Source organism: Dermochelys coriacea, chromosome 9, assembly GCF_009764565.3.
Source record: "Dermochelys coriacea isolate rDerCor1 chromosome 9, rDerCor1.pri.v4, whole genome shotgun sequence".
Lineage (NCBI taxonomy): Eukaryota > Metazoa > Chordata > Testudines > Dermochelyidae > Dermochelys > Dermochelys coriacea.
Genome location: NC_050076.1, coordinates 51,904,928 through 51,929,035, shown reverse-complemented (window position 1 = coordinate 51,929,035; position 24,108 = coordinate 51,904,928). Strand labels below are relative to the sequence as shown.

The following is a 24,108-nucleotide window of genomic DNA, read 5'->3' as shown; positions in this document are numbered from 1 at the left end:
CACAGAGGCCCGGGCTAAAGTGTGGTTCAGCCTCCCCTGGAATAATCTGGTTCCGTTGTGACTTGGTGTAACAGACGTTTGGGGCAGTGGAGGTCCTGGAGCAGGGACTTTGACTCTTACAGAAATACTGGCTTAGCCTGTGTTTAAGGGGCAAGGGCTTTAGTGGGGCAGGGCAGGGCAGGGCAGGGCTGGGCTCTGCCTTGGAAATACTGGCATTGTCTGCCGCAGTGTAGGTCACTGACCCAGATGGGGTGCTAGCCCCTTTGATTACCAGCTGAGATCTACCAGGCACTCAAGAAAGCTGTAACTGCTGTGTAGCCAGGACTGAGACCAGCCAGCTATGCCGGCCACATGGGAGCATCTCTCAGTTCCTTGAGCCCTTTCATTCCATTCTTTTGTGTTTTCTCCCCTCTCCTTCTAGCATCTTCCCCGATTTGAGCAGTGTGTCTCCCTGCTCACAGGTAATGCTCTGGTGCTGCATGCCCTCCCCACCCCCATCTGTGTGCTGCTGTTCCATGGCACTCAGCATGCCATGCCTTGCTTCGCTTGGCAGTGCCGCCCGCTCATCCGTGGGGAGTGACCTCAGAAGCCTGGCTCTGGAGGAGAGGGGCAGGGATGTCACATTGTTGTCCCAGCCACGTCTGCCTGAGGGACCTCGCACGTCCCTCTGCATTTACGCCAAGCCTTTCCATAGCAGTAAAGCCAACCATGGTAGCAAGCTCCTGAAATCCGTGGCATTTTGTCTCTCTGCCTCCCTTGTCTTCCCTCCTTTGCTTTCCTTCTCCAAATCCTTCTCTGTTTTGCACGTGCCGGTGTTTTTACCGCCATGGGCGTAGAGGGCGCTGCTGACCCGGGAGCTGCTGTTCATACGGTTGTGAATGTGGGGTGACGGGGAGAACAGGCCAGCTCCTAACTCTCCCCCACACTCTGGGTTGGGAGTATGTAGCGAGGCAGCAGGGTCCGTGGGGATAAAAGCAGCAGTTAGGCCTCACAGTGCTCGTTAAGGTACATAAGCTAAACAGTAGCGAACCACAGGCGCAAATGCAAGCCAGAGACAGGCAGGCTCCTTGCCGGGGCATGCCTTTAAATGAACCAGAAGCAATTTGCATGCTGAGCTGTGACCCAGAATGAACAGGGCAATCTCTCGCAGGGATGGGCAAGCTGCCAGGCTGCCAAGTGTCCAAGGGAGTGTTTGTTCTCGCCAGCACCTTATGGAGAATCCGCTTCCAAAAGGAGAGCCATCTGGCAGCGAGACGGGCCATTAGTGGTGCAAAGGGGTGGGGGGCACATTAGCTCCCTTCAGGGCAGGAGGGTTGCGACCACTTCTTTGGGCTTGATTTGCAATCGGAGCCGGAGAAAGTGCCTGAGACAAATACAGAGACTGCAAAGAGGTCAGGAAAGCTGTGGGTCTGACACCCTGGTGATGAGCTTGTGGGAGGCCCACGAGTCCGACTCCCAGGAGAACAGCCGTCCTCACTCCGTATTGTTCTGTTGGAAGGCGAAGAGTCGTGATCCCAGCAAATGGACGCAAGGGGCACGGTCAGGGAGGCGGTGGGTGGTACGTTGCTGGTTAACTCTGCCCCAGCTGTTTTCTACCCTTGGACCAAAGGAGACTAGGAAGATTTGAAATGGAAACGTCGGGTGGATCCTGCCCGAGCTACGCTGCTGTGTTGGAGAGAGAGGTGGCAGCTTGCCATCATTGCACAGGATGGCTCAGGGCAGGTGGTTCTGGGGAAGGACAGGTGGAAACACAGAGCTGTATCTTCCCCTGGCTAGTGCATGCTACAGCAGGCAGCAGAGGGGACAGCTGGCCAGAGCCTGCTGCCAGCTGGGAGACCGCATCAGCGGTCACAGGTGTTGGGCCCCTCTAGAGCTTTAGGTACGGTTGAATCTTGGCCTACTGGGACATGGGCCAGAATAAGGTTCCTACATCCTCTTTCCTCCCCTCTACCCACAGGTAACCTGCTCGCCTTTCCCCATCCATTAGCTGTAGGGGCAGGACGCTTCCCCTGACTGATTCCCAGGTGGATTTGCCACAAGAGCTTGTGCTCCTGAAGATTGGTCCCACCCAGTTGGCCCCTTGCATCCGCCAGCTGCTCTGGCTGTTTGTTCCTCTCTCTCACCTTGTTCCTGCTGTTTGTAGGGCGGCACAATCATCGGCAGCGCCCGCTGCAAAGCCTTCACTACGAGAGAGGGGCGCCTCCTGGCTGCCCACAACCTGGTGCAGCACGGCATCACCAACCTGTGCGTCATTGGGGGGGATGGCAGCCTGACGGGGGCCAACATCTTCCGGACAGAATGGGGCGGCCTGCTGGAGGAGCTAGTCAAAGACGGTATGTGCCAGCGCAGGCTACAGTCTGACCTGCAGTGTAATACAAGCACTTGCTAATCCCCAGAGCCAGAGCTAAAGTGGGGAGAAGGCCCCCACACTGAAAAGCACTGAAAAGTGGGGATAGCTTGAGCATGAGACGTCATCAGATTCATGGATTTTAAGGCCAGAAGGGACCATCAGATCAGTTAATCTGACCACCTGTACATCACAGGTCATTAAATCTTACTCAGTGCATTGAGCCCAATAACTTGTGTTTGGCTAAAGCATCTCCCAGGTAGGCCTCCAGTCTGGATGTGAGGATGTTAAGAGATGTCCGTTGGCCCTCTGTTCCAATGGCCAATCGCCCTCACTGTTAAACTTCCTTGGCATCAGCTTCGAACTGTTGATTCTTGTTCTGCCTTTCTCTGCTCAAAGACACATGTGGGCTTAGGTGCAAAGTCCAAATCACTAACGTGAGCTTGAAGTCTCAAAAGTATATCAGAAAGGAGTAAATCAGGAAATGCAGCTCTCCGTTTGATCCAGGAAGAAAGTGGGGTGTGATCGTGAAGTTGGTGTGATGGCTTTAAAGGCCTAACAGAGGAAATCACAATTAAATTAACCCCAATTTCTAGGCTGGTCTTTTTTTAAATGACTCTCCTTACTGCAACTTGTCAAATCTGCTTTTCTGGTGGGTCAATTGAGAGCTGCATGGCTCTTCCTGCTGTCTGCAGCAAAGGGCTTGGAAGACTCAGGACAATGGCCTTTTCCATTCACACTGTTCAAGCAGAACGGGGATACCTAGATCTAACATGTAACAGCTTGCTTTGCATGCCCTTAAGCAGGGCCCATTCTGCCCCACAGCTGGAGCAGTATCTTTCTCTGCAGGGAAAGTCGGGAGTTGATCGCTGCAGCCTCTCTGTGTTTACCCACAGGTAAGATCACCGAGGAGGTGGCTAAGAAATACTGTCACTTGAACATTGTCGGCCTGGTGGGCTCCATCGACAATGATTTCTGTGGCACCGACATGACAATTGGCACGGACTCCGCACTGCACCGCATCATGGAGGTGATCGATGCGATCACCACCACGGCCCAGAGGTGAGCGGGGAGTCCCTCGCGGCTGCCCTCCTCTCTCTGCTGGCAGGGCCAGAGCCAGAGCTCCGTACTGAACAGGGACATGGCGCACCTAGCACTGCACAGCCCTTGCCTCAGACCCAGATTCTTGGGGGATGGGACGGAGGGGTCCTTCTGATGACTGAACGTGACTCTGGCCAAGGCGCCTTGCTGTAGAGAGACACTACTCCCCAAATTCTGATCCTCCTTCTCCCTTTGCAGCCACCAGCGGACCTTTGTGCTGGAGGTGATGGGCAGACATTGTGGGTAAGGACAGGCCCCTGCTCTTTGGCGGTGGTAAGGCGAGGGTGGCTGTCTGGGAGAGGGGGAGAACTGGGGGCACGTGGTGGGGATGGTTGCTGGCAGTGTCGGGAGGGGAAGAGAGTGGGTTTTGGGGAGGAAGTGGTGCTGAGGACAGTGGGAGGTCTGGGCTGTGTGGAGTGCACTGCACTGCACAACAGACAAGAGAAGACCCTAATCAGCGATGCGCCCTGGGGCAAACGGGAACCAAGCAGTGGTTTGCTCTGGTGGAAAAGAGACTGCTGCCAGCCTCTGTGATTACCAGCAGCGTAACCGTAGCGTGTGTAGGCACAAGGCATAGTGCAAGCTAACCAGGCTGCTAACTCTGTCAGGTGCTGTCATGTGGACAGGATCTCTCATGTTTACTCCCAAGCCATGAGAGCCCTGAACTTGTTTCGATCCCAAGTGACCCATTTCTTACCTCCATAATGTGCGGTTGTTGGCAGGCTGATGGTCATGGCTGCTAATCTGTCTGCCTCCCCAGGTACCTGGCGCTGGTGTCTGCCTTGGCCTCGGGTGCTGACTGGCTTTTCATCCCGGAGTCCCCTCCTGAGGACGGCTGGGAGGATTTCATGTGCGACAGACTTGGGGAGGTGAGTGCGGTTTGGGACGCGGCAATCGTCTTCCGTCAGCTGGGGAAGTGAACTCGGTTCGGTGGGGAATCCAGAGAGAAATGCCATTCCAAGCTTCTGCTCTTCTTCCCTGTTCTTTCCTTTTTATCTGCCCTTCTCTTGGTCCTGCCACTTGGGCAAAGAGGATCTTAATGAAGTAATGCCCCCATTTCAAAGCAGGAGTCTATTCTTAACATCAGCAGTCGAATGTTCTCAGCCAAACACCTGCTAAATTTCAATTCAAAACCACTGTGGAACCAGAAAGCTGCTCAGGTGCTTGGAAAGAATGCACATGGGGCATGTGGGCAAGGCTGACTCGGATGCTTAATATTTTGTCTTCATTGGTCCTTTACCAAGCTGTGACCTCTTTCGTTTGTTCTGTTAACTGTATAATGGGCACCCCCTATAGGGCGCACGTCCATATTAGGGCCCCAATCCTGCGCTCTGCTCCATGCCAGCAGACCTGCCTGCCCACACGGGCCCCACTGATTCGCACGCAACGATGTACATGTACATGGTTGTGTCCAACCCTTGTCTTTTCCACTAGAGTTTCCACTACGGGCTCATTTCCTTGAAAACCAGCTTCTGTAGTTGTTGTGGGTTAGACAGCATGAAGGTAACAGTGTCTTCAGACAAAGCCAGTTGATGGGGCGAGTCCTTTAGGGTTTCCATAAGTGGGCATGCTCTGGGCCTGGCCTCGTTCATGTGCCCTCCTCTGTCATGTTAGGAACAGCTTGGGCCAGATCCCCAGCTGCTGTGATTCGGAACCGCTCCACTGCCTCATCTAGGCGACACCGATTCCCTCCAGCTGAGGAGCTGACCCCTCGTGAAGGCTGAACCGGGCATTTCTAGCGGAGCCGGTGCACGAAGGACAGTGTGTGTGCCAACAGGAGTTCAGGAGGGTTGAGCCAGTCTCTTTAATGAAACAAGATATGCCGCTGAATACAAATCCAGCTGAAACGTGCCCAGGGGAGGCCCAGAGAAGACTGGCAGGTAGGGCCTGATCTCACAGAGGCAGGGCCCTGTTGAAGTTCATGGAGCTCCGTGGGGAGGAGGGGGGCTGCTTTCTAGGGTTCTGCAGACCGGGCAGCGCTGGGGTGCGGCGGCACATTGCTCTGGCCTTGAGCTGCAGTGGCTGGAGAAGAGACCTCCCCGACTTGAGTGAGGGATGTCACTGTGTGGTAGCAGAGGGCACAGAAACACACAGCCACGGTGCATCCCCTCCATCCATTTACCAAGGAGCCTGCGGTTCTCCGCTCCAGGCAAGGGAGCAAATGATCGGTGCTGAGCCCCAATGAACTCCCTGAACAGCTAGCACAGCCAGTCTGTTGGCTCCGGCCAGCTCCAGTTAAGTTTGGCTATTTCTTTCTCTTGCGGCAGACACGCAGCAGAGGGTCCCGGCTCAACATCATCATCATTGCTGAAGGCGCCATCGACAGGAACGGCAAACCCATCTCCTCCAGCTACGTGAAGGATGTAAGTGACTCACTCCGGGGCGCGCGCTCCTTGTCTGGGGGGCTCTGGAGGTACATTGACCTGTAATGAACCGAACCCACACTCTTTTCTCTGCTGAACAGCTGGTTGTCCAGCGCCTTGGCTTTGACACGCGGGTGACCGTTCTTGGCCATGTGCAGCGTGGCGGGACCCCCTCGGCATTCGATCGCGTGCTGGTAGGTACAATCGGTTTGGCTGAGCGGGAAGCTGTGTGCAGGCGGGCCCAGTGTGTGATCGCAGCGACGGGTCTGGAGTGCCTGCATTTGGGAGGGTGAAATCCCATCCTGGTAGCCAGCATGGTGAGCAAGAAGTGGGCCCCCAAGAGGTTCCCAACACAAGGTGCACTTGCTTCCAGGCTTGGGGGAATGCCTGGAGTCACAGCACAGTACAGCATTGGTTGGTGCTTGACCCTGTTGTGCAGAACAAAGACCGGCCCTCAGGAGTTTACTCCTAATTGACTGCTATCTGTCCTAATCTTAAATAGCCTAGTAACGGTCTGGGATCCTAATAATCTAAATTAGAGAAACAAACCCGCTGAGCCACAGAATCCACCCATCTCTTCCCTGCCCCCCAGAGGGGCTGTGCCAGAGCTTTGTCCAGTAGCCCGTGGCTCTGATGCCTGTGTGTGAGAAGTGAGTTAACAAGGGAGAAACGTAGCTGTACTGTCTGGTGTCCGAGCACAGAATTAAAACCACCCCCACAAGAGTTGCAGCAGCACCTGTCTCCTCTGGTGTATGTGTGGGGCAGGGGCACGCTCCCTGGGAGTTTCTTTGGCATGTGGGTGTCTGGGAGAAGATCCAGGTGGCTGCAGATCTTTCCACGGCAACTCTCAGGTATGTTTGTGCCCTGCCAGCGTAGTCTCTCCTTAGCATGTGATGTGTTTTGTGTAGCCAAGCCCGTGCGATGCTCCGATTCCTAGTAGCGTGTCTGTACGAGGCTCCCCACTAGCACGGCTGCTTCCGATAGGTGAGCATGAGCCATGCAGTGGGGCCCGTGGGAGCAGCAGGTCCACACTAGAGAATCAGCCCTCTTACCAAGGTTACTGTGTCCTCCGCAGAGCAGTAAGATGGGGATGGAGGCCGTGATGGCGCTGCTGGAGGCCACGCCTGACACGCCCGCCTGCGTGGTGAGCCTTTCCGGGAACCAGTCTGTCCGCCTACCCCTGATGGAGTGTGTCCAGGTGGTGAGTATATGGGGCGGCTCTGGGTGGACAAGTTCTACTGCTCAGGTTGGCCTCCCTCTCATTCATACCGTACTCTACTGTGGCACATGACCGCAATTAGCAAGGGAGAAACAGCACTTGAGAGTCCAGAACAAATGGAGGATGGGATCAGAGATCTGCGTATCTGGGGGTCTGTTCTAGCTATGTGCAGGCTGGGTTTTATGTGTCATTAGCAATTCGAAGTCTCACACACACAGATCCCCCGTATCGAGATTTAAAGTCCCAATATATCCCTTCTTCTGTCGTCCAACGCCTGGGTCTGTGTGTGTGAGAGAGAAAATCCGTTTCTGGCCTTGTTCTGCCCTGTTTGCCCCCTAGCCGGGCTCGGGGGTTACTAAGAGAGAATCTGCCAAGTGTAATTTCATTTTCAACCGTGTCTTACATTTAGCTGACTTCCCTTGAATTACGTGAGTTTTTCTTTCTCACTGAGACTTCCCCATCTCTCTCTCTCTCTCTCTTTTTTTTTTTTTTTCAGACAAAGGAAGTGCAGAAAGCGATGGATGAGAAGAGGTTCGAAGAGGCAATCCAGCTCCGGGGGAGGTGAGGCCTTCGGATTATGGCGGAGCAGCAGCTCTGCAATAGCTATGATTGAGTCACTCAGCTTTTTCAAGATGACTATTCTAAGTACTGTACAAGCCACATGCTCACTCAGATTGCTTTGAAACTTGCTCTGGCTCATGGGGATGTGGGATGGGGTCATCTGAGCAAGGGGTTTCCAAGCTACAGTCCCTCTGGTGTCTTCCCCCCCGCCCCCAAGAAATCACATATTTACAAAATCACCTGGTTCTTCTAATGATTTTTGTGCACATCTGGGGCTCAGACGATGGCTTTGATTCAACCCAAACTGATCTCACTCCTTGGGATTGATCTCAGCTTGTGCACCGCACCCCTGGCTCTTTGAGGGAGCGACAGAAAGTTACTGAGAGTGAAATTTAGAACTGCAGGTGGGTGAGAGTCTAAACTGACGTGCCCAAGGGAGTGAAATGCGTGTGCATGAGGCCCAGGGTAGGGGCAGGAGGGACTCTGCATCTCCATTTTCCTGCCCCTCCCTTCCTCCAGCTGGTCTTGGCCCTTCTTGCGGCGCTGGGGGAGTGAGCAGGCAGAGGGAAGCTGGGGGTGGGAGCTGTGCAGGGAGAAGTGGGGTGGAAAGGGGGGATCAGAGCTGTGCAGTGGGAGAGGTTGGGGGAGGTTTTATCTCTCTCCCCCCAACCACCCCACATCCCTGCCCCCCGTTTCTGTCCCCCTTTCAAAATACCCCCCCACTCCATGCTAGTCCCTATGTTGTTCCTGTGTCCTCTGCCCAGCCCCTCTCCCTGCGGGTTCCCTGCCAACGCCTGCTGCCTACAGAGAGGAAGGCTGGGGAGGGAGCTCTGGTCCATGCCGCATGGGCAGAGAGAGGGGCAATGAGCAGATGGCACAGGGCAGTGAGGGTGCTACGTGCAGCCAGGGCATGCTGGAGCTGGGCAGTGGCTGCCATGGAGCCAGAGGCCGGGCAGAGGGACATGAGGAGGGGCTGAGAAGTTGTTTTGAAAAGCCAAGGCAATGCACTGTGCAGCAGCGTGGTTAAAGCACAGCTCGGGCCTCCCGGTGGGGCGGGGCCCTTCCGGAGGGTGGCTAACCCTCAGCCTCTGCAAAGAGCAGCTGGCCAGCGAGAGTGACGCCAGCCCGGCACTGCAGCCTCCCCTGCCCTCCGCGGGCGAGGTCCCAGCCTGCTGCCGGCATCCGGAGCCGAGCTCTGCACACGCAGGAGACACGGCCCACGAGCCCTGCGGGGGACAGACAGATAGACAGCCTCGCTTTGCTGAGATGACTCTCTGGTGCAGGCCAGGAGCGGCAAACAGGAGCCACCTACCCCAGCCTGAGCCTGCTCCATACAAACCTCCCCGACTTGCTGCTCCCTCCCCTTCGCCCTGGCCGTGAGGAGCCCTTCTGAGACACTGCCTTTGTCGACCCCTTGCTAAGCCCAGAGACCACTGCCACATCTGCCAGCAGCGCGCCAGCAGTCCCCAGGACACAGAGCCCTGTGCCCTGCCACTGACACACCCTGCAGCTCCCAGCGCTGAGGGCAGCCCCGATCCTCACGGTACATGTGCCCTGTCACCGTGACAGCTCTGCCAACCTGCTCCAACTGCTCCCTCCTCCGTTCAGTACAGCTACTGCTAGCACGGCGACCGCAGCTCAGGGGCATGCAGAGAAATGCTGCAGTTCAGATCTGTGCAACACAATGCAGAAAATGACACATTCTCTTAGTCATTCTTCATGGCTGCTTCTCATGGCAGCAGCCTGACTGCCATTTTTAGCGGCTATTGCCAGCTCCCGGGGGCAGAGTTAAGGTTGTGCTGGGGTGGGGGGGTGATGTTCCTTAACCCTGTATTGCCTGGTTTGCATAGCTGAGCTCATCATTCTGGAAGGGCATGAGGCACCACTGGGCAACCTTCGCTCAGTAGCAAAGTTTTGCAGGCCATTAATTAGCAGCACAGCCTATGCGATCAAATCTGCATGTGGAGCTGCTCAGCATTGCTGTTAGAATGTCCCTAAAGTGAAGTTCTTCTCACTCAGCTGCCAGGATTTAAAATCTCGTGCGCAAGGCAGGACCCTGGAATTCTGATGAGTTTGACACTAACTTAAGCAAAGGAAAATGGTTTTGCCATATCCCAAGGCTTTGTGAGTACTAAAATGTACCAAAACTACTCTGAAACCTGTTAAAAAAAGATGAAATTTGGGAGAGGGTTGCTCTAAATGGGAGAAGTAAACTGAGATCTGGGGGAGAGAGAGATTCAAAGTAGTCAAATGTTCATACACAAGCAATGAAAAACACTAGTTTAAATTCTGGAAGTACAATAGCATAATGCCATTGACTGTCCAGCCTTTCCCTCTTTGGGGAATGCAGATGCACAACTAGCCGAGATACGGGGTTCACGCTTCTTTAGCTACACTCTCAGCTGGAGTAAATCGGCATAGCTCTATCCCCTTCCCTCCCTCGTCTCCGAACATCCAGTTCCTACAGTCTGACACCCTGGAGCTGTTCTCCTAGGCGCATGGCCCTGCCCCGTCCCTGTTTAAATCTGTGCTCTCCGGCTTGGCGCTGATCGCTAACTCTGGAGTGAATCCTGCGGGTGGGGTTCGATGTGATTGGGCTGCAGGGCAACTGGCTCATCGAGAGTGGTTTTCTTTCCAGGAGCTTTGAAAATAACTGGAACATTTACAAGCTCCTGGCACATCAGAAGACAGCTCATGAAAAGGTAAGTTGCAGGGGAGAAGTGCTTGGGCTCTTGGGTCTAATCTAGCATACACTGCAAGCTTATAAAAACTATAAAAAAGGTGTCCACCCACCTGCATGCACCAATACATCTGCATGCACACAGGGACGCACCCACCCGCATGCACGGACATGTCCACATGCACACACCAATGCACCCATCTGCTTGCACTGACACACCTGCATGCATGCACAGATGCACCCACCTGTGTGCACCATCACACCCACCCGGGTGCATTGACACACCCATATGCATGCATGCACCAACACACCCACCCATGGATGCACACACAGACCTGGTCTCAATCTCACACCCAGATCCCCCAAAAGCATCAGGAGGCAGAGCCCAGTTTCATTCTTAGTTCAGGTAGCTTTTCAATGACAGAAACCCCTCCTGTTAAGAGGGATGGAGATCTCTCTAAGGGAGTGGTGAGGGACCTAGTGGGAAGCTGCATGCTGGCTGTCCCTAGCAGCATGTGGTCTTTGGAGGGGGCTGAGCAGGGGAGGGGGAGCCACGTGTGCTAGGGGCTCCCTAGAGACAGGCAGAGCCAGTCAGTATCTGATCCAGCTGTCCCTGGGGCTCCCGCAGCCTGGCAAAGAACAGGCAGTGGCGCAGCCAGAACTACTCTGCACTCTGCCCCGCACCAGTGGGGAGCTGGTGAGCAGCTGCAGCAGGGAAGGCGGGGCTGCCTCTCCCAGCACCCCCGGCTCACAGTTGAGCAGCTCCTGGGGCTGCCGGGAGGCAGCATCCCCTCCCACAGTGACAGGGCTGATCCAGAGAATTTGTGGTCACAGTGATCCCTGGAGCCTCAAACCCAGGGATCATGGAGCAGAGTGCCCCGGTGCCATTTGGCTGATGTGGCTGGGGGTCACCTGGGCTGGGGCTGTGGTGTGGCAGTGCCACAGTGCCAGGGCACACGTGTGCTCTCCCTGCTGCAGCTGTCTGTGCTAACTGGTGCTGTTTGTCTCCCTTCCGGCAGACTCATTTCAGCCTGGTGATTCTGAATGTCGGTGCCCCAGCGGCCGGCATGAATGCAGCTGTCAGGTCAGCAGTGCGCAACGGGATCTCCCAGGGGCACACGGTCTACGTGGCGAATGATGGCTTTGAAGGCTTGTCGAAGGGGCAGGTACACGTCTCCAGTTTTACTGGGGGTGGGGGCAGCTGGGGGCAGATGTCGGCATGTGCCTGTGGGGAACCTACTCGGGTGGCTTCATATTAACACCCCTGGTGAATATTTGCCACGTCACCAAGCCGTCAGTAAGCTGGCCTCGTCCAGTGAGATCAGCAGGCTGAGCAGCCAAATTCCATCCACATGTGCCCCCTCCAAAACATGCCATCATCTCACTGCCCAGAGCGGGGGGATTTGCTGACGGGTGTCTCAGGCTTCCCAGCCAGGCTAGGAGTGAATAGGAAAAGGCCAGACTGTCGTCAGCGTGAACCAAGACATTGCTCCTTGCAGATCCACCAGGTGGGCTGGCATGACGTAGCAGGCTGGCTGGGACGCGGCGGGTCCATGCTGGGCACGAAGCGGTAAGTGCCACGGGTGGGCTGGGTGAATCTGAGCAGTGCTTGCTGCTAAGCACAATGAGAAGTGTCAGGGCAGGAGCAGAGAGACAGGGGCCAAGCGCAAGTTTCTGAAACTCCGAGGCAGGGCTGGCCTCACACGTACCCTGAACAAATGCCCATTAATCTCCTTGAAGCAAAACCCGTATCTAGAACTGGTCTGCCTGCTGCAAAATGCTGCATATCCCCAGAGCAGAGCCATTGTCAGCTCATGCCTGGGGTCGCCCCACAGCAGCCTAGGGGTCACTCCAGGGGTCATTGGCGTCAACATCTCCCATTGCTGTTGAGGGGAGAAAAGGCCCCGTGTGAAAAGGAAACTTCCCCAAAATGGGAGGGGGGGAGCAACTGGCCTCTTGGGATCCTGCTGCAGGGTGTGTCCCCTCAATCCAGCTGTGAATTCGTAGGGTAGCTGCAGGCACCTGTGTGGAACAAGAATAAACCCGGCTTGCTCAGGCCGCCTGTGTTGTCCATCCCTTTTGCACAAGGCGCATCTAGTGCGACCTCCCATATAACACAGGCTAGAGATCGTCACTCAGTGATACCTGCTTCAAGCCCATATCTTATTTCCAGACAAGTTCCTTACCTTATCCTTGCTCTGTTCATCCTGAACAAAACATAAGAATGGCCACACTGGGTCAGACCAATGGTCCATCTAGCCTAGTATCCTGTCTTCCGACAGTGGCCAGTACCAGGTGCTCCAGAGGGAATGAACAGAACAGGTAATCATCAAGTGACCCATCCACTGTCGCCCATTCCCAGCTTCTGGCAGACAGAGCCATTAAGCACTAATGACTGGGTGGCAGGGAGGGAATTCTCTTGCCATCCAGTCAGGGCTGAGATTTCAGGTGACAGTCCCTTGTTGAAGCAGGTTCCTTCTCACTAGTGTGTGTTCTTCTTTGGGTATGGCCAGCCCAGCCCCCAGCTGTGGAACCACTGTGGTGTGCGGGTTTCGTTCTGCACTCAGCCACCCCTTGTTTCGCTTTCCAGAACTCTTCCGAAGACCTGCATGGAAAAGATTGTGGAGAACGTGCGGAAATTTAACATCCAAGGACTCCTTGTTGTTGGAGGCTTTGAGGTGGGTTGAGGCTGTCAGCCCCTTTGACAGTCTGTTGGGCAAGGGGGCTAGTGAATTATTTTCTATAACAGCAGAACCTCAGAGTTATGAACCCATTGGGAATGGAGGTTGTTCGGAACTCTGAACAGTGTCTTCACCTCCTACCTGTAAGCGGCTGCCCCGCACGTGGGGGTGGGGACAGGCAGCTGGGTCTAGCCCCCTGGCTACAAGGGTGATGAGTGAGGCACCGTGGGCACTGTGGTGTCAGTGAGTGTGCAGTGCAAGCTGTGGCCCTTTAAAACTGAGATGATCCTCCAGAGCCCAGTGTGCCAGCAGTCGCTTAGGCTCTGACTCCAGCAGCTCACACTCCAGGCCAGGCTCTGGCCACAAGAGCAGCAACTCCCGCCCCAGCGCTGGCAGCTTCCTTGTAGCATCAGCAGCTTGGGCTGTGGCAGCTTCTTTCCTGGGATCAGACTGAGCTTGTCCCCCTCCCGACCAAGGGGAGGGGATGAAACCAGTGCCAGTGGCTTACAGGAAAGGGGCACAGACCCCAGTGCTGCTCCTGCTCTGCTGGCTTGGGCTGCCAGCAGGGGCTCACTGCTGCGCTTGCCAACCTCAGCGTCTTCACCTCCTAGCTGTAAATGCCTGCCCATGCATGGGGTGAGGGTGGGAACAGGCAGCCCAGATGTGCCTACCTTTTAAGGTGTAATACAGGCACAATACACTTTTGTTTGTTTGTTTTACTGCTGCCTGATCACATTCTTCTGGTTCCACCTAGTGTCCAGTTGACCACTCAGTCCGTAACTCTGGTGTTTGGGTCTTTGAGGTTCTACTGTACTTGAATTCCAGCCGAGATCAGGGTCCCGCTCCTAGGCACTAGACATGCTGGTGGTAGGAGGCAGTCCCCACCTCAAAGAGCTTACAGTTCTCAATAGACCAGGCAAAGGGTGTTCCAGCCCCATGTTGCAGATGGAGAACTGAGGCCCAGATGGATGAAGCACCTTGGTCAAGTCACATGGGCAGTCTGTGGCAGAGCTGGGACTAGAACCTGGATCTCCTGAGTGCCAGCCTCGTGCTCTAGCCACAGGCCCGTTTTCCTGTGACATTGTGTGTATCCCAAACTGCAAAATGTGGGTGCTCACTATGGGCCTGGACATGCTGAGCAGACTCTGCCTGGGTACACCCCAGCCCTGCGCTGTGAGGTAGGGACTACAGCTATCCTGCTTGGGGTCAGAAGATCCCAAAAGGCTGAAGCTGGACGTAGCGGGCGCTTAGCAAAGTGCACCCGACGTGAGGTGAGACACAGGCCCTGGGATCTGCTGGGCACTGTTGTAACCTGGCTTCAGGCACCTCCTCTTGGCAGGCTCCATCAGCTCCTGCTCTAGGCCACTGCATGCAGGATGCTTCTCTCCTCCTCGGGGAGTCCACAAGCCTCCTTTCTAAACCAGCTGGGGTAAAGCTCTGCCCCTACGCTCTGTGCCTGGAGTCTGGGTGTGAGTCATGGCAGCAATCACTGCTCCTGTCACTCGTAGGTAAGAATAGCACTGACATGCTCTTCAGCTCTGCAGCTGATGGAGCCCCACAACCTCCATGTGAGGCAGGTATGTGTTATTAACCTGGCCCTGTCCTGGCCCCTGCTTCTGGGCAGGCTCCAGCCACCTTCTCTGGCTCTGGCCTCTCAGGCTGAGACTCTGATGCCCCCTCTAAGGAATGGGCCCTTGTGGACCAGCTGTCCTGAGCCCCCAGGACTAGTGAGGGCTCCCGAAGACAGCCCAGTCACTCAAGGACACCCTCCCCAGAGCTCCACCTCAGTGGGCACTCGGGTTTATAGTTTAACCCTTCATGCTACTTGCTTCAATTGTCACGTGTCCTGGAGACTTCACAGAGGAATTTCTAAACCAATCACACTTTACTGATAGACAAAGCACAAGAGATGCACAGATGTAGGCAAACAAAGAAAGAAATTTGTTAGTCTCTAAGGTGCCACAAGTACTCCTTTTCTTTTTGCGAATACAGACTAACACGGCTGCTACTCTGAAACCAAAGAAAGCCCTGTACGCCACTTCCTCCTTCAGGGTCCTCCCAACTCTGAGCATTCCTTGGATTTTGGTCCGTGCCTTCTGGGGTCCTGGGTCCCCCCTCTGGGACTCCTCTCCTCTAGCTCAGTCTTCTCTTCCTGAACATAGCGTTTCCTCTGACTCCTGAAACCAGCTCCCTTTATCTTGTTGCTCTCCAGCCCTCAGGAGGTCCCCCTTCGCCCAGCAAGTATATTCCTTTTTAACAGCAACTTGTAACACTCCTTGTCTTTGTTCCTTCGTTTCTGCTGGGGATTTTCCATTGCTTCAACCCCAGCTCCTGCAGCCATCCTGGAGAACTGGCGTCTCCTCTGCTGCAGCCATCTCTTTGTTCTCGGGTGCTTCCGCTTGAATGGAAGGTTAATGACTCTTCATTGTTCTGGTCACAGCCAGGCCTGGGTGGAATGTGACAGACCCGATTAGGCGATGGCTGATTCAACATACGCTGAGGGATAGTTATACAGAGAGTTCATAAAATCAGTTATACGCTGACAGATTCCCCAAGCACTGCAGCTGCATTTTACGGAAGGGATGTTGAGTGATCTTCCCAAAGACCTACGGAGCTGGTGGTAGCGCTGGGATTAGTAGTTGGCAGGCTCAGCAGGGAAAGCCAGTGGCTGAGCTCGGCACTATTGTTGTTATTATTTATTACTGATATTGTGGTAGTGCCTAGGATCCCGAGCCATGGCCCACGACCCCGCTGAGCTAGGTGCTGTACACAGAGAACAAAGAGCCAGTCCGTGTCCCAAAGGCTTTACCCTGCAGAATGCTGAAGCAGGCAGGCAGTTGGGGAGCTCCTGTGGCTGCTGTATGTGCATTGCTGCTTTGGGGGGTAGATAGGAGATCTGAGTCTCTTCTAACCCCCAGCACCTTTGTGAGCATGTCAATTCACCAAGCATCAAACAGGCCTTGCCTGGGGGTGCAGCTCTTGGGCAGACCCCAGCTGTGAAGGTGGGGGTGGGTTATAGTCTCTTCCGTGTTGTTACATTTCCACTTCTGCTGCCCCCTGCAGGCGTACGAGGGGGTGCTGCAGCTGGTTGAGGCCCGAGGGCAGTACGAGGAGCTCTGCATCGTTATGTGCGTGATCCCGGCCACAATCAGTAACAACGTGCCTGGGACCGACTTTAGCCTGGGCTGCGACACAGCCGTCAATGCTGCCATGGAGGTGAGGCTTCGGGGAATAAGCCCGGAATTGGGGGACGGGGGGAGGCATGACAGCAAGTTCCTTGCATGGTGAGCAGGAGGCTTGTCACTGCTGAGAGCTGAGTTCCCATTGCAGGCTCAGATCCACAAAGGGGTTGGGCGCCATGACGCTGAGCTTCGCAGTGCCTTGCATGTGGTTACCTAGATCAATGGTTTTCAAAGTTCGGGCTGGGTCGCGGAATTCAAGGCACTGGGTTGCCTTGCTCAGCACCCAGGGACCCTGGTGGCTGGCCAGTGAAAACTAGTAGTCCCTACCTGTTCTGACACTGCGCTGTACCCTGGAAGTGGCCAGCAGCAGGTCCAACTCGTAGACGGGGGGCCACGGGGCTCCACGTGCTGCCCCTGCGGTGCCTGCAGGCGAGAGCCGCACGGAGCTGTTTGCACGCCTCCGCTTAGGAGCCGGACCTGTTGGCTGCTTCCGGGGCACAGTGCAATCTGCGGTGCCAGGACAGGTGGGAACCCTGCCTCTGCACCCCAGTTGTGCCGCTGACCGGGAGGTGCCAGGGGTAAGCCCACGCCCCAATCCCCTGCCCCAGCCCTGAGCCCCTCCCAAACCCAGAGCCCCTTCCTGCACCCCAAACCCTTCATCCCCGGCCCCACCCCAGAGCCTGCACCCCCAGCTCAGAGACCTGATAACCACTGACCTAGATAACCCCGGGACCAGCACTGTGATTTGCAAAGCCCGAGGTTGACTGCTAGGCTGCTGCTGCTTCCAACGTCATTGGGCCAGAGAGGGAGCAAGAATGACTCTTTGGTCCAGTGCGTGCAGCATCCCCCTACAGGGTGAGTCCCAGTGTCCAGTCCCCTTGCTCTAGGCGCTCTCGCCCACGCCCTGACAAATTCCACAGTGCAGCTATGAGCCGTCAGCACAAAACCCTGCAGCCCGTTGAACAGGGAAAAGTGCAGAAGAAGGCGATGCCTTTTGGCTGCCCACCCTCCCCTGCATTTTTAGCATGGGTCACCCACACTGTCCCGTCCTCCCCCATCCTCTCTACACACTGTCTGGGGAGCCACTCGCTCACCCCCCACATAGAGTGCAGAGACTCACCCCTTGCAGCCCAAGCTTCTGCTGGGGCCAGCTTCGACAGCCTCCTGCACCCCAAAGCAGCCCCTTCCTCCCCTCATCGCTGTATGGGGCCTTGTCCTCCCTCCCTGCGCTGGCTAGATGCTCTGCTCATCACCCTGCTAAACCAGCCTGAGGCCTGGCCTTGGGAACCATGCTGGCCCTGTTGGCCAGAAAGATCCCACCACAGACAGGCCCAGGCCTGTGTCACCAGGTTTCGCTCTGTAAGGGGAGGGGACCAAAGGGCAATTCCCCTTCCTCTTCCCGCTCAGCCTGGGCCCTGCAGAGTGCCCCCACCATGCCCCACAGCCTGCCAGACAGCGGGGCCCTCCCCAGAACAGGGCTTGGACCCCAGAGCTGCCCTGACTTTGAGCAGACATCTGCTGGTCAGTGGCAGAGCGCTGCCCGGAAGTGGAGGTCAAGGGCCCTGTTCTGCTGGGGCGTGCATGCAGATTGGCTCTAGCATTTCAGGGGCGCCGTAAGGATTGTGAAGGGCCAACCAATCCTTGGCTGCCAGGCTGGAGGAGGAGAGCCTGTCTGCTCAGGATAATGGCAGACATTGCTCTGACCCACAGCTGGTTCTCCTTGCCAGCTGTCCGTGACCCAAGGGGTGGGGATCCCATTCTTGCTCCAATTCTGACGTCCGTGCTAATGAGCCCTCTCTTCTCTCCCCGGCACAGAGCTGTGACCGCATTAAGCAGTCTGCCTCTGGCACCAAGCGCCGCGTCTTCATCGTGGAGACCATGGGGGGTTACTGTGGCTACCTGTCGACAGTGACCGGCATCGCCGTGGGAGCGGATGCTGCCTATGTCTACGAGGATCCTTTCACCATTCACGACCTGAAGGTGAGCTCGCTCTCTGGCTCCTGCGGAGATGCGCCCAGCTCTATGCAGAGCGTGTCCTTCCCTTTGGGCGTGATGTGGGCCAGACTGAGATGGGGCCACGCGATACGTACAGGAACAGGAAGAACATGCAGCAGGTGACTTTGCTCCAGTGTTCCCTTAGTGTGTTTGGGGCAGACATAGTACGTGGGACCAACATAGTACATGTAATTATTTTGCAGTGCCATTAAATAAAGGGAGGAGAAAGAGCGCAGGGTGGTTCCTGAGAGAGAGAGCCATGATCTCTGCCTCACTCACTGGACCGAGGAGATCTAAGCGTGGGGGTTGCCAGTGGGAATTCGATGAGGACATCAGCTGTAGATGTGAGGTGGGAGGAAGGGCACGGTGCTGGACGTGGGGTTGGGAGAGTCTCTGATAGGGATCCCTGGGCCCAAGGATACTGAAGTAGCAGAGGAAAACGAATGGCTGACTTTCATTGCCTCATCAGATCTGAATCTGAGCGCTGGATTCACAAAGACCCTGTGGCAGAGGCTGGTCTGGTAACCTCCCATCGTGAGGATGGCGTCACCTCTTGCTACAAGCATAGGCTCCCTGAGTCCCTCTGATGCAGAGGGTGAAGGGTCTCAAGAGCCTGGGCCATCAGGGAGGTGAGGAAATGATTTACCAGAGGCCCTAGCAGTACAGCTCACCTGGGGAGGGAGTGGAATGAGCCTAGTAACTCCCTTCCCCCAGGCGGTACCCAGGTGCCAGCCAAGGTGCATTCATGGCTGCATTAGCACAGGGCAGAGAAGATGCTCCCATTGGATCAGCTTCCTCTCCCTGCCAGAGAGCACATTGCAGCCGTTGTTTGGACCCTGCCGGGAGGAGGAGGAGATGATGCTGATCAGATGAGGGTGTTTCTGGACGGGGGTTGCCCTGCGCCGGAGGTTTGAACGGAGGGAAGGCGAGAGTGGGGCTAAAGGCCTTCTCTGGGGCGGGAAGCCCCTGGCTGGGCAGGTGCTGGGTGGTGGGACAATGCAGAGTACTGTACTAACATGCCCCGTGTCTGTCTTGTAGGCCAACGTTGAGCACTTGACTGAGAAGATGAAGACTGACATTCAGAGAGGCCTGGTGCTCCGGTGAGTCAGCCTGGGGCTCTTCTTTGTGGCAACACAGCTCTGCAGACTGCACTGCCGCTGCAAAACTAACCCAGCCTCCATGCTCCAGCCCGCAACCAGACTGTGCGGGGCACCGGCCGGCCCCCTCGGCACTCCCTGAGTGCCAGGCTGGAGAGCCGACTCGTGTTCCTGCTTAAATCCTGCTGCGGGGAGGGGCTAGTAGTTTTAACCCTTTTCCTGCTGCTGAGGAGAGTACCCTGTGGGATGCACGTTTGGAGCACAGAGGGTTCATGAGTGTGCCAGCTGAAGGACACAGCTCTGACCCTCCAGGCAGCCCAGCTGCTGCCCATCGAATGGCTAACACACTACCTGGGCAATCCTGCACTGGTAGGGCGAGGAAGGGAGATCTCACTGGGCTCTTCCATCTCTTAATGCCTAGGGCTTTGGCCCCGAGCCAGGGCTTGACACGCAGGGCAGTGGGAGTTTCCTGCGCTGTCTGTTGACCTGCCAAGCTTTGGTAACTGCGGAAGGTTTCAGAGGTAGCCCGGCTGGGGGTGGCGGTGACCAGGTCATGCTGGGATTTGGGATCATAGATTATTGTTCCAGCTCCCCGCTTTGCCCATGGCACAGCGAGCCGTGGGTAGGATCCTCTGCCCCCCACCATGGCCTTCTGAATCGCAGGAGGCAGCCCCACTAACGTGCTCCCCTTTGCCTTCTCCCAAGCAACGAGAAGTGCCATGAACATTACACCACTGAGTTCCTCTACAACCTGTACTCGTCCGAGGGCAGAGGGATCTTCGACTGCAGGATCAACGTCCTGGGACACCTTCAGCAGGTAGGCGGCAGCCGCGCCAGCTAGGCTGGGAACCCTCCGGGCAGGCGGCTATGGCCAGAGATGGGCTCCCGTTCAGCTCAGGAGGAGAGGCTGGGGCCTAGTCACCACTAGGCCCTGCCTCCTCTTTGCTTTCACTGTCTTCCTGCGCTCACGGCAGTGCGGAGGCCTCCGCATGCTTAGCCAGTCTGAGTGTCGCTCTGCAGGCCGCACCGCCCCGAAAGCGCAGCTCACGCCGTGCTGCAGCTGCCTGGGCTGTATGCTCTGTGTACTGCCCAGAGGCGGGTGGCCATTTCCAGGGCACCCACTTCCCGTGTTCCACAGTGATGTGTAGATGCCCATACCCCCCCTTCCTGCCTGGTGCCACCTCCAGCAGCTGTGCAACAGGCTCCCTTTGTTCCTGGCTTCATTCCAGGCCCCGTGGGGCCACCCGTCTCCATTTGCAGGGCGGAGCTCCGACCCCCTTTGACCGTAACTATGGCACCAAGCTGGGGGTGAAGGCCATGCTGTGGATGTCAGAGAAGTTGCAGCAGGCTTATCGCAAGGGTAGGTCGAGCGTTGTGGCGAGGGGAGGCCTTGTCTAGCACAGGGAACATGGGCGAGGACGCAGCGCTTGCCCTGGGCTCAGAGAACGCTCTGCCTGCCGAGGTATTGACACCGAGCCCCTGGGGTCCATTGGGCAGGCTTCTCCCCCCCTCCCTCCCCCACCCCGGGTGAGTGTCCAGCGGCTGAGCCAGGCCGGTAACTCTGGCCCCACCAGCCCTGGTGATCTGCGGGACACACTCAGCATGGGGAAGTGCCCGGGCAATTTGCCAGCCCGCCCCAGCTGTGGCCTGCAGAAATAGCCTCTAGAGGTGAAAGGGGAGCAGAGGCCCCACGTCAGTCAGTCCTGGCCTGAAGTGGCTTGTTACGAGCTAGCCCCAGCTGATGGTGCAGCAAGCTGGCCCCTGCATTTCGGAAGCCCCTTGCTGAGGCTGAGGTCTGTTGCTGGTTAATCAGCGCTCTGCCGGGGACCCTGCGTGGCTACGTCCATGATGCTGCTAATGCCCCGCCTGTGCTCCTGCAGGGCGCATCTTCGCCAACTCAGCAGACTCGGCCTGTGTGATCGGGCTCAGGAAGAAGACGGTGGCCTTCAGCCCTGTGACGGAGCTCAAGAAAGTCACTGACTTTGAGTGAGTACCGGGCTGGGAGTGTAGAGGGCTCCCTTTTCCCAGTGTGCCTGCCTGCTCGGGAGCCATGGCCTCTGCCAGCCAAGCCATCAGTGATGCGCCTCTCACGCGCTGGCGGCAGGGACCGGGGTTGGCCTGATGCAGTCATGGGCCAGGACAGCAGTGCTCCCAGCATCTCGGACAGAACTGGCTGGGTGATGCCACAGCTCCAGAGCAGAACTCACTTTCCCCTTTCAGCTTGGTTTGATCTCCCCTGTCTGACTCCCCCCGAAAACCTGCCTTCCACCCGCCGGGCTCCTTGTGCACGTCCCTGGGGTTACCAAGACATAGCCAGTTTCCCTTTGAAAAGCTGTCTGTTCTGCTGCGGGGAAAGTGCATCTCGCAGACTGGAAATGCTGGATGTGGGGGATTCGTCCAGCTGCTGGGAGCGCAAGTCTCTGGGCTAGACCCTTCGCTGCTGCAAGCAGGCTCAGTGCGGTGCTGATCTCTGTCCCTCTCCCCCACAGGCACAGGCTGCCGCAGGAACAGTGGTGGCTCAATCTGCGCCTGATGCTGAAGATGTTGGCCAACTACCAGATCAGCCTGACTGAGTACATCTCCGGCAAGATGGAGCACGTCACCCGGCGCACCCTCAGCATCGAGAAGGGGTTCTAGCACCGCCCCCCAGCTGCAGGGACGCTGTAGTGCCCCATCCCCCATGTCTCTATTGACTCCCCACATAGTGTTAGCTGATCCCCAGTCCCCAGTGCCAGGAGGGGGGCTACCAGGTGCTCATGCTGGGCGCACTGGCTAGCAGTGACTCCCAGGATCTCCTGCCTTCTGGGGATTTCAACCAGCCCCCGAGATTAGTTGACACTCCTTTCTCCCACCTGGCCTGCAGAGCGGGTCTGAGGTCTGCCTCTCCCCTGCCGGGTCTGGGCTACAGGGTCCCAGGCCTATCAATGGTTCGGTGATCAGTGGTTTGGGTGCCTGGCTACAGCCACCTTACAGGAGCCTGATTCTCAGCAAGCTCTGTGCACAGACCCACAAAGATATTGAGGTGCCTAACTCCCATGGGTTTCAGAGGGATGTAGGTGTCTAAAGACCCTTCAGGGTCTGGGCCCAAGCCAGGCCCCTGTAAGGCTCTCCCGGTGGGCTCGTCCCGTTTGAAGAGGTTGGCCCAGGAGGCTAGTGTCTGGGGGAGGAGCACACTCACATCCAGTCTGCACAGGGCAGCTCCTTTAGCTCACACTGAGATTTTGTTCCCTTTATTTAATGTCTTCAATGTCTGATGAATTCTTCATGGTTCACTCATGTGGCCAAAGGTGTTAGTTGCCTGCAATGAACTGGAAGGGAGCAGGGATGAGTGTCGGCTCCCCACAGGCGCTTCCCAGTGGTTTTCTCTCTCGCCATTGCGTAGGCACCCAATAAAGTCTTCTGTTCTTCCTGACCTGGAAGATGTGTGTCACCTGCATGTTCCCGCTTGCCTCTTCTGTTGGGACACTTGCCCAACTGCATTTCTTCCGGGCAGCTGGAGTCTTCCCCGGGTGCTGAGTGCCAACCCAGCCCAGCTGTGTGCTGCGCAGCGAGCGCCCAGGAGACGCTGTTTCGCATGAGTGCTTGGCTCCTGTTGCTCTCCCGCACAGGCTCCTAGCACAGCCGAGGCGCTAAGCTCCCTTCCCTGCCCTTGCTGATGTTCCTCGTCAGTCACCATGTCCAGTGCACGCTGTGGGGTAGTCACCGCATCTGTAACCAAACCTTCGCTGGCTCTGCTGTGTTCCAGTGTTCTCTGTGCAATCTGCGTCTTGTGCTGTCTGTGGCGCTGCTTGTGTCTCCTAGCGATAAAACCCACTGAACTCTAATCTGTGTCTGGAAAGTGGCCCCTGCCTGTGTGGTGAGCACCAGCGTGGCTGTTCTCCACGGGGGCTTGGACCAAGGGAGAGCGCGGCTCCCAGCTCGTCGTCTTGGCAGAGTCCCGTGGCGCTGAAGTGGAGAGAGAAGGACTGTAGATCGTAGCTGGGATGAGCTAGTTTGGAAAACAGGCCCCTCTCCCCTGCTGGTTCACTCCCCCAGTGCTGTGGTCTTTTCCGTCTCTATCCTTCCAGACGCTGAAATCCCAACCAACGTGGCCTCAGCATGGTTTCTGGCTCGCTGGGAAGCAGGACAGTGATGCAGCATGAAATCCCAGGCAAGGCCGTGGTTTGATTAAGCTTCAGCCACACATACAGCGCATAGACAGCATCTCTGCAGCCTGCCGTGGGCCTTTGCTGAGCGCTACGTGTCTACCCTGAGCACTCTGTGCAGCTGTCTAGGAATAACAGGCAAGGCCCCATACTGCGGAGTACCCTTCCCTGTAAGAGTCCAAACAGTCCAGAGATTCAGGAGCTTTCCCTGAGTCCATACTTAGAGCTTCTTCTCCCAGAAAACAAGCTGACAGGTCATCACCCATGTGGGCTCTTTCTTTGACTGGTGGAGAGATAGGAACGCATTTAGAGTCTTTGATCTCTGATCATTGCACACAATGACCACTTGCCTTCAAATAGACAAGAATTAGCACTTCCCTGCTGAAGTTCTTCATTTGCATTCCACAAGGCTTCTTGCTCGTTTGATGGGTTATTTAGTTATTGGGGTACACACGTCAATGTTTATCACATCATAACAGGATACAGATAAGTGAAAATGTATGTAACAGCCCATTCGTTTTCATGAAGCTTAAACACCAAATACTTCCTGATACAATTAACAACTAATTTAATTTAATTTAATTTAATTTCCACTAATACACACATGAATTGGCCGGGGGCTTTGGCATGAGCTGGCACCTGGTCTGCCAGCATCACTATGATCATTATTTCCATTTCATACATGGGGAAACTGAGATCCAGAAGAGAAGTGACTCTCCCAAGGCTGTAGAGCATGT

The 24,108-nt window shown here is 56.1% G+C and overlaps 1 protein-coding gene across 1 annotated transcript in view; it reads left to right on the top strand.

The window, feature by feature from the left end:
- Nucleotides 1–22,638, top strand: part of PFKL (phosphofructokinase, liver type) — a 30,286-nt gene extending 7,648 nt beyond the window's left edge. The window contains exons 4-22 of the mRNA XM_038416579.2: nucleotides 2,144–2,333; nucleotides 3,244–3,409; nucleotides 3,647–3,691; nucleotides 4,209–4,317; nucleotides 5,716–5,811; nucleotides 5,913–6,005; nucleotides 6,887–7,012; nucleotides 7,527–7,591; nucleotides 10,230–10,293; nucleotides 11,291–11,437; nucleotides 11,771–11,841; nucleotides 12,862–12,949; nucleotides 16,016–16,168; nucleotides 17,950–18,114; nucleotides 19,168–19,229; nucleotides 19,932–20,043; nucleotides 20,487–20,586; nucleotides 21,107–21,212; nucleotides 21,716–22,638. Of these exons, the coding sequence (XP_038272507.1) occupies nucleotides 2,144–2,333; nucleotides 3,244–3,409; nucleotides 3,647–3,691; nucleotides 4,209–4,317; nucleotides 5,716–5,811; nucleotides 5,913–6,005; nucleotides 6,887–7,012; nucleotides 7,527–7,591; nucleotides 10,230–10,293; nucleotides 11,291–11,437; nucleotides 11,771–11,841; nucleotides 12,862–12,949; nucleotides 16,016–16,168; nucleotides 17,950–18,114; nucleotides 19,168–19,229; nucleotides 19,932–20,043; nucleotides 20,487–20,586; nucleotides 21,107–21,212; nucleotides 21,716–21,863 (2,106 nt within the window). The 3' untranslated portion in view covers nucleotides 21,864–22,638. The remainder of the gene's footprint in view (nucleotides 1–2,143; nucleotides 2,334–3,243; nucleotides 3,410–3,646; nucleotides 3,692–4,208; nucleotides 4,318–5,715; nucleotides 5,812–5,912; nucleotides 6,006–6,886; nucleotides 7,013–7,526; nucleotides 7,592–10,229; nucleotides 10,294–11,290; nucleotides 11,438–11,770; nucleotides 11,842–12,861; nucleotides 12,950–16,015; nucleotides 16,169–17,949; nucleotides 18,115–19,167; nucleotides 19,230–19,931; nucleotides 20,044–20,486; nucleotides 20,587–21,106; nucleotides 21,213–21,715) is intronic.
- Nucleotides 22,639–24,108: the final 1,470 nt, after the last annotated feature.